This window comes from Monopterus albus, unplaced genomic scaffold (genome assembly GCF_001952655.1).
Source record: "Monopterus albus unplaced genomic scaffold, M_albus_1.0 scaffold451.1, whole genome shotgun sequence".
NCBI lineage: Eukaryota > Metazoa > Chordata > Actinopteri > Synbranchiformes > Synbranchidae > Monopterus > Monopterus albus.
Genome location: NW_018128331.1, coordinates 29,754 through 39,218, shown reverse-complemented (window position 1 = coordinate 39,218; position 9,465 = coordinate 29,754). Strand labels below are relative to the sequence as shown.

General features: G+C 44.3%; 2 protein-coding genes across 9 annotated transcripts in view; both read left to right on the top strand.

Moving 5' to 3' along the window:
- LOC109952292 (E3 ubiquitin-protein ligase pellino homolog 1-like) overlaps positions 1 to 5,742 on the top strand; it is a 19,362-nt gene extending 13,620 nt beyond the window's left edge. Inside the window, 2 exon segments of the mRNA XM_020587299.1 lie at positions 1,946 to 2,046; positions 2,048 to 5,742. Coding sequence (XP_020442955.1) covers positions 1,946 to 2,046; positions 2,048 to 2,516 — 570 coding nt within the window. The 3' untranslated portion in view covers positions 2,517 to 5,742.
- Positions 5,743 to 5,754: 12 nt separating this feature from the next.
- Positions 5,755 to 9,465, top strand: part of vps54 (VPS54 subunit of GARP complex) — a 19,665-nt gene continuing 15,954 nt past the window's right edge. For 2 of the 8 annotated variants that reach the window (XM_020587295.1, XM_020587292.1), the window contains exons 1-3: positions 5,756 to 5,818; positions 7,297 to 7,471; positions 7,889 to 8,130. In XM_020587295.1, the coding sequence (XP_020442951.1) occupies positions 7,327 to 7,471; positions 7,889 to 8,130 (387 nt within the window). In that variant the 5' untranslated portion in view covers positions 5,756 to 5,818; positions 7,297 to 7,326. Of the gene's footprint in view, positions 5,819 to 7,296; positions 7,472 to 7,885; positions 8,131 to 9,465 lie in introns of all 8 variants that reach the window. The other 6 variants (XM_020587294.1, XM_020587293.1, XM_020587296.1 and 3 more) reach the window with 4 other exon arrangements.

Genomic DNA, 9,465 nt, shown 5'->3' with positions numbered 1-9,465 from the left:
CTTCTTGACCAGCTGTGTGGTGTTAAGTGTCCAAGTGAGGTCCCCACTGATGTGGACACCCAGGTATTTGAAGCTGCTCACCTTCTCCACCTCGAGCCCCCGGATGAACAGTGGCCCATGAGTTCTCCTCTCCTTCCTCATGTCCACTATCATCTCCTTCGTCTTGTCCATGTTGAGGCTGAGATTATTGTCCTTGCACCATGACACCAGACCAGCCACCTCCCTCCAGTAGGCTGCTTCGTCCCCACCAGTGATGCGACCTATCACTGTATAATGTAGCAGTCCATGTCACAGTCGATCTAAATGGGCCAGTGCATGGATGCCCCCAACCTGCCTTCACTGCCTTCCTTCTGATCAGGGCCAAACAATGAACTAATGAACCAGTGTTCCTGTTGGGTTTCGGTGTGACTGATGTTCATGTTACATGTAGCTGGTTAACCCGTGGAAACCACTGAACTTCAGATGCAGTTTTATTCATGTAAAGGAAATTCTGTGGTTTTTAGTAGTGATGTGTGTGTAGAGTTACAACTGCTGACTGAAGCATCATATAACGTCAATGGTTCAACCACACAGTGGTGCACAGTCTGGTTTCCTTTGACAACAGGTAATTCAGCAAGTTTCTGGCATGTCCTCAACAAGCACATGAAGTGTGTACACTTTACAAAGCCAGTTCATATCACAGGATTATTGTATTAAATCACATGACCCCTAAAAATGAGTGATGCACAGATTCAACTTGATGGAACAGGAATCAAACATGACTGCTCTGCCTTAAATACAGTTTTCTGCTTTACTGCATTTGTGTAACACTCCTGCTAATACTATGACACCTTCTGCAGACGCTTCGTGATCAAAGCATTTAATGAGAAAGCAGTGATTGATCTTTGCTGTGAAACCATAATTGTTGGTTGTTGTGGCCATATAGTTTTCCCAAAACCCAGACATTACCATTTCCAGTGGTTTTTGTCCTTGGTTTGTCCTTTTTTATTTTAGTAATACGTAGATCCCTGATATCGGGGCCTTCTGTATATCTGGTCCTACAGCAATATGCCATGGACTTTACATCGTTTGTCCAGACAGAGGCGGTAAATTAAAATCAGGTTAAATGTGATCAGCTGGACAGACTGAGGCCTGTTGAGTGTGATCATGGCACATCTTCTCACCTTTATAAAGACTGGTTAGAAACAGTTATGATGCTGTGTAATAGGTGGTAATGCTTCTGCAGAAACACTGATAAAAATGATGCATGAGAGGTTTGTTGAGTTATAGCAGCTGCAGGAAGTAATGTCAGCACTTTGACTCTAAGTGTTCTTGGTGGAGAAAAAGTCAACTTGTTGCAAAAAGAAGCTTGAGGGGAAGCAGCAGCAGGTCGGCCTCGAGATGTCAGATACGATTTATCACCGTCTTCCTCTTTAGGTGCGGAGTGTCAGGAAACTCCCGTCATTAAGCTACAAGGTGTGTCCTGGGTGATAGGTTACAGTGTTTACATGCCTTCGCACTCTGTTATCTGGCTTTTACACTCTTGTTTTTGACCACAAGTGAGTGGATTGGGGAAGAGCTGGTGAGGAAAGTGAGTCAAAGTGTTTAGGCCCACAGCCCATGTACACTCACCGGCCACTTTATTAGGGACACCTGTACAACTGTACTTCATCTGTTTATGAACATCAGCATGTTTCAGTTTTTGCTGAAATTGTCATAAAAGTATAAACTCATTTGTTTATTATTGAGGTCATGGTTAAAGGTGGTGTTGTGCTGGATTATATTATATTCAGACGTGTCTATATTTTTGTCCTCACTGGCTACATACATGAGAGGGTCAGAATATTAGGAACACCTCTGAATATAATGCAGTCCAGTAAAATGTCGTCTTTTACTGTGCCAATTCAAAAATGCAGGTCAGTGTGGTGGTGTGACTGACCTGTATTTGTTCACTCATCTTCTTCAGGTGGACTCTGAGTCTAACGAGCTGGTAGATGGCTCGCTCATCGACCTGTGCGGTGCCACGCTGCTGTGGCGGACAGCCGAGGGCCTGGCACACACGCCCACCCCTGGAGGCGCTGCGGCAGGAGCTGAATGCCGGGCGGCCACAGTGTCCTGTGGGCTTCAACACACTGGCCTTCCCCAGCCTGCGCCGTAAGGACGTCCTGGATGAGAAGCAGCCCTGGGCCTACCTGCGCTGCGGCCATGTGCATGGCTACCATGTATGGGGGGGACGCCGTGACCCTGAGGTGGAGGCAACGTGCCAGGAGAGAGAGTGCCCCATGTGCCGGGCACGAGGCCCCTATGTTCCGCTGTGGCTGGGCTGCGAGGCAGCCTTCTACGTGGACGCAGAGCCCCCCACCCACGCCTTCGTCCCCTGTGGTCACGTCTGCTCAGAGAAGACCGCTGCGTACTGGAGAGAGATACTGCTGCCACACGGCACGCACACCCTCCACGCCGCCTGCCCATTCTGCATCCAGCTGCTGAGTGAAGAGTCCGGCTGCGTCAGACTCATCTTCCAAAGCCCGCTGGACTGAAAACCTCTGTGCCTTAATCCAAGGACATGTGGACTAGGGTTGCAGCGGTATCCCGGTTTCACAGTATTCCCTGGTATGAAAATTGATGGTTATCTTACCGTGCACTTTGCTTATTGCACCTTTCTTCCCCGACTCCCCTTCAGACTCCACAATGGGCGCCACACACGCGCACACATGCAGCAGACAAATGGTAGAAAGAAGGAAGTTGAGATCACCAAACTCCATCCAGCGAAGAGAATTATAAACCAGCAGCGCAGGATGAGTTTGGATATCTCAGAAACGAACACTGTCCCTCTGTACAGGTCAAAGCATGTGTCCCGTGTGTTCGTTCACTGATCTCTGACCTACACCAGGACTCGCACAGATCTCGATGTGACCCCAGAAACACACACACAAACTTTCCCGGCTCTCATGAGTGTGTGTGTGTGTGTGTGTGTGTGTGTGGGTGAAGGTGCAGACAGGTTTGGCTGCTGTTGTGCACCTACAGTAAATTACCAGCTGTTCTGGTGATTGTTTAGAGCAGTATGATGTTTAAAAACCAGCCAATCGGTTAGTGGAGAAAATAATCAGCAGGTTGATCCCTAATGAAAATGATCAGTAGCTGCACTTGGATCCAAACTAGTTCAGCTGCAGCTCGACCAGCTACAACAGCCACGTCCTGCTGTTACGTCAGTGCATGAGCTACAGGCTGGTAATGTGATGATATAATAGGATAACAGTATAGGATAGGTAGTGTAAGATTGTTCTGCACCGAGTAGCCTTCTAATACTTTGAAGTACATTTTAGTGTTAATACCTAATTTTACTTAACATTTTCAGTGCGGGACTTGTAACAGAGTGGGTTTTACTTAAGTAAAGGACGTGAATACTTCCTCTACTGCTGGTGCTCACATGCAAACTAACATGCTCTAGTTGTATGACATGTTATATGCTGTTTTTTAAAATCATGTTTCCAGCTCTGTTTGTTTCTTAGAGCCAGTTTCTGCAGTCGTGCTCAGTCAACTGTAAGAGCCACCTGTAGTAAAAAGACCCTTTTCCTGGTCTTTTGAGTGTCGTCGTAGCTGATGATGGTAGTAGTTGTGTAATACTGTGAAACCGTGACATTTTCTTATCATAGCGTGAAAATCTCATACCGTTGCAACCCTAATGTGGGCAGAACTGCTTTGTGGGGGGTTTCCAAACTTTTTTCTCACTTAATTTAACTTAATTTAACCAGTGTGTTTAATGGTTTGGTGTCGGCTCCTTTTTGAACATCAGACAAGATTCAGACAGTGTGAGTACGGCTGTCTGGAAAAACAGCGATGTTTGATTTGCTTTACTCTTTCTTATTTATTCTTTTACCTCCTAAGTCTTTTTGGCCTATCAATGCAGAATTTACCAGCAGCCATGTTTTCCAAAGGTTATCTGTAGCTTGTTACTGTCTCACTGTGCCTTAAAGAGCCACTAACACTAAGACATGAGCATGAGTTGCGGTCGAGTTGTGTCTCATTTTGGGCCAAAAGTTGATCTGGAGGTTTTTCCAGTGTGATAATAATAAAACTGTGACACACAGTTCAACCTGGAACTGCTTTTGCAGATGTGTAACATCTCTCTGTATTTGATCCTTTTCTCTGAAATCAAGTGACATTTGTCTTTGAACACAAAAATAATTTTATTGATCTTAATATAGCCTTTGTATCATAACATGACTAAAGTTTGTCTGGGGAACTTGGAAGCTGCTGTCGTGTGACTTGAAACACATCTAGAATGAATTTTGTAGTTTTCCTTTCAACAAATGAAAAGTATTCCAGAGACCCTAACCTGCCTTACTCAGCGGTGACGTCCAGAGTAAACACTGTTTAAACACTGTTCTGTTAAACAATATGTGAAAAGAAATATTTCACCCCAAGTTAACATGTACACACACAAAATGTTTACATACATCATCTAAAAAAGGCAAAATACAACAATTAAAATATATTCTGATACTAAAATACAAGATAGCTGTGAAGTTTCGGGATGGATGCCCCTGAGCTGAAAAGGAGGATCTCTGATGAAATTCCTGACTTTGACTTTTCGTCTAGTGCCACTGAGAAACAAATAGACATTTATTTATCTGGCAGTTTCCTTCAACTCTTCCAGATCACATTCCTGATTCCTAGAGAATGAACTATTTTGGTTTTGATTAACTTGTGTACATTCTTTAACCTTTTCAGTTCTTTTTCTGGTAAGGTTCAAGAGGCTGACATGAGGCAAAGGAGACAAACTCAAGCTACCAAGTGAAATTTGGGGTGAACTGTTCTTAAGTCAAACCACTGAAATTTGCAAGAGTCTAAATGTAGAGCTGAACATTTTGAAAGAGATGCTGACCAGTTCCCTCAACCCGGCTAATATTCTCTGTTTGGGACTGAAGGTGTTTATTCAGCATATCATCTTGAGATTGTTATTTATGTTTATGACCTGAGAGCTATGCAGTCGCACTGCACAATGACCATTTTTGTACCAACTGTAAACAATAAAACTGCTGATATTTGCATGGCTGCTTTCTTTATGTTGACTCATTTGGTATCGTAAACGTCAAATCGCTGCAGACCAGCTCCAGCACTGGTTCAATAGAAGACACATGCAGACCCCACAAGAAGCAAGAGCTGAAAGCGACTGCAGTGAAGGCCAAACAGAGAGACAAATCAGATAAAAAGAGACAAAATGACATAGAAGACAGAAAAACTTAATACACACAAACCTAAAAGAGAAACAAAACACTTAAAAGGGACACAGATGACCAGAAATTGAAACAAATGGCAAAAGGTGACACACAATGACCTAAAACAGACAAAGAAACAACGCAAAGGACCACAAAGAGACAAATGAACAAAATGAGATGCAAACCTAGCAACTAAATGACCACTAAGAGACAAGCAACCATAATGAGACATAAATTCACAACAAAGACAAAATATGGTGCCCAGGGGGCCCATTTTCTCATTCTGCCCATGGGTTTGGGGCCCCTGGGCAGCTGCCTGCAGCCTTGGCCAGCAGTCAGTGGATAGTGTGGTGTTACAGAGCAGTGACAGCTGTGCTCAACAGGTGGCAGTAGTGAGCTTTGTGGCCTGAATGGAGAAAAGAATCACCACGAAACCACCGCAGCTCCTTCATCCGCGGTGCATGATGGTTGTGGTACCGGTGCTAACTGCTGCCGTTGTTTTTCTCCCGATTCTTCCACTATTCTTGTAATGGTAAAGAGGAGAACAGTGAACCTGCCGGGTTTGTCACATCCCGCCTGTCAGAGTGTCAGCTAGCTGTCTGGCTAGCCTGCTAGCATTAGTGAGTCTACGTGTAACCGCCACTGGGCTAGCTGACAACATTAGCTTTGGCTTTTGTCATCGGCCGCGGTTATTCTGTGCTTTTATCATCTCTTTTAAAAGTAAATGGTTTTGTGTGCGTGTGGTATCACCATTTAATAATAGGAATGAACGCACCGGAGCTAAAGCTAGCTGGCTAGCTTCTGTTACAGCTACATGTCCTGTTAGTAGGCAGCGATTTAACGTTTACGATACCAAATGAGTTTGAAAATGAACCTTTCCACCTAAATATCTTCATATTAAAAGGTGACCGTTTGTATTGTATAGGCACTACTAAGATTTGTGGATGAAACGACTTGTTTTGATATTAAACAGACTGTTGGACAACCCTGAAGTTTACTTAGCTCAATCTGTTCAATAAGATTTATATACTATCGTTTATCTGTAAATTTAGGGCTTATTTGATGATTTTTCACAATGTTAAAATCATTTACTTCAGGCCGAACACGATGAACCAGTGGAGAAAATGCTTTGTCTGAAGTGTAGCTTGTCATTTCTGGAAGTGGCTCAACATTTCCCTCAGCAGCATCTCTTTCCAAAACGGTGTATGTGGAAATAGGAACGAGCATCCAGGTTGAATGCGAGCACAGAAGTCTATCAAGTCTGAGGTTTTGTACCTTTTCTTTAGATGTTTCTTCTGGTTTTATGGAGATGTTTTTAATGTGAAGTCAGCATCTCTTCTTTTGCAAAACTGTAACCAACAGATTTGGGGGATTTTATATTTTTACATTCATGTCTCTGCAGCCCACCTGGTTGCTCAAGTTAGGAGTTGGGGACGGAGCTGTACGTTGGTGAAGATGTGTTTGAGAGTTTGAACTGTGGGTGAGCTTTGAATTGGCCGGTGCCACCACCCTGCACCTGCAGCATGCAACAGAATAAGCAAAAACCGTTTTCAGTTCTGTTTGAACAGCAGCAGCACAGGTGTCACTTTCTGTCCCTCAAGAACTGATCACAGACTTGAGTTTAGCAAAACAGTACATCAGTGTTCACACACGTTTGAACTACCTTTTCACCTGTATAGTTTATGTTAAAAATGACTCAAGCAAACAGGAGGAAACGGTACGTGTTGGGGGCTATTTTCAGTAGTGGACGAATCCACATTTGGCCTTTAGTGAGTATTAGTAGCAGTAGGACTGTGTGTGTGTGAAAGACATTGGGGGGTCAGGCGGTGGTACACACAGGACGTGTTGGTGGTAGATGTTCCCTGCTGGTTTAGGTCTTTTCATGGGGTTTGTTGACAAGAAGGAAAATACAGAATAACTCCAAACTTCTCCATGAATCTGTGGATAGAACTAAACCAGTTTGTTTAATGGCACAGTCTGAAAGATTATTAGCTTTCAGTGTTGATTAAATCACAATAAAAACTCCTTGAAATGCACTGACAGCCCCACTCTTTAACTTTTTACCTCTGTCTAATACCAGTTCTGTGTGTGTGTCCAGCTAGCCTCCCGGGAGGTGTGTCCCAATGCCATGGCCTCCAGTCACAGCTCCTCCCTAGTGCCTCGTCCCAGCAGTGGAGGCCGAGATGGGATCTACCACAAGGAGCGGGATGCCTCCCCTCATCGCTGCCGGCCTGTCCGGTCCCTGCCCGACGTCTGCCCCAAGGAGCCCACTGGTGGGGAAAACTGTCGTCTTCAGAATATTAACACATGTGGACGCCAAATTTAAGGATGTAGCCAAATGATCACAACCATCAGTTAGTCTGTAATATCAGAAAATACCCAAAAATGCTCATCAGTTTCCCAGACAGTATCTTAAAGTGTTGTCCCACAAACAGTCCAAAACCAAGAGATAATTAGTTCAGTGATTCATAGCAAAGAATGGAAAACGTTTAAATCTGAGATAGATATTTTCTGAGGTCAATGACTTTGACTTAAAAGGTTAATGTAATTGCTGTAGTTCATTTTCTTTGGACGGACTGATCATTTCAGCTCTTCACTTTATGCGAGACAGGTACAGGTGTCACAGTTTGTTGTAAAATCATACAAAAGACGTGAAACCCCTGACTCAGTTTTTCCATGTGGTCCAGCAGGTGAGGGGCGTGGCCTGTGCGATGGCCCGTCTGTGGTGTCTGAGCACGACAGGTGGACAGTTTACAGCTCGAAGGTCAACCTCCCCGCAGCGCTGAATGACCCGAGGCTTGCCAAACGGGAGTCTGACTTTTTCACCAAAACATGGGGCCTGGACTTTGCAGAGACTGAGGTGATGCCCTCCTTCTGCCTCCCCAGCATCACCAGGGAACACTTTGCGCCCTACCTGCAGGATATGGCTCAGGTAACACCGCACTGAATTATTTAGAGTGTTTCTATCGGGGAAAACAGATTGGCAGCACTGCAGCTCAGACCTCCTCAGTAGACTCAGTGCTGATGATCTGGATGAATCCTTTCTCCTGGTGAAGAGGGTGCGCCCTCGGTTGTGGCATTTGTGACATGTTTGCTCAGTTTTTCTTGAACCTGTTGCTGTGGGTGTGGTAGGAATCTTGTCCAGGCTGTTTCAGCTCCAGCAGTTCATTACAACATCATCTCTGACACATCCTGTGATAATAATTCATCCGCATTTCAGTACGTTTCCACTTGTATAAAACGTGTGGATGTACACACGCTGACCTGTTTCCAGATTAGCTTCTCTGTTCTGTGCTGTGTAATTGTAGAACCAGTAACTTTTGTTTTTGGCTCATCTGATGGATAGAGACCAATTTCTATCACACGGTCCCATGTATCACTCCTCGACTCCCGTACATGAGGCTGCGTTGTGTTAATTTCATGGTTACAGTTAAATTGTTATGAAACACGGATCAAAGATTTGCGGCTGTGTTTTAGTTGTTAAAAGTACATTCATCTTCAGTTCGTATGTTTACGTGGGGTGTAGGTAGTGCTGTGCCGATAAACGATATAATATCGAATCGCAATAAAATCGATATCAATAACGATGATAAGCGCTCGGTATTTTTTACTCGATATGGATTTGTAAGAGCCAATCACACAGCAGCAATATGCGACAACAGCCAATCAACATGCAGCTTTAAATGTGCACGTCAGAGAACAAAGTTAGCTAATTTCTTATGGCACTTTGCAAAACAAGCTGGAGACAAGCAGTGGCGAAAGTGAGACAAACATCGAGCAAGTAGTGAAAAATGATGAAATTGTCGACAAACAAGGTCGCACAAATTCGGTTATATGGAAGTGGTTTGGCTTTTTGAAGAGCGACGAGGCGCAGATTCAAACGATCTGTAAAATATGTCGTAGCCCGGTCAAAACCAAAACTGGTAACACAACCAACCTATTCCATCACCTAAAAAAGTGTCATCCCAGTGAACACACTGAAAGCATGAAAATGTGGGCTGATGCTAACGTCACTCCATCAACAAGTAGAGCTAGCAGCGGGGCTGTACCAAAGCAGAAATCGATCGCGTCGTCCTTTGTGGCCATTACTCCTTATGAAGTGAGTTCCAAAAGGAGCAAGGATATAACGAGAGCCGTTTCATTCTTTCTGGTGAAAGACATGATGGCCCTAAACACAGTGGAGCGCGACGGTTTCAAGAAATTAATTAAAGTGCTTGACTCCAGGTACGAACTTCCGGGCAGAAAATACTTCTCCAAAACCGCACTG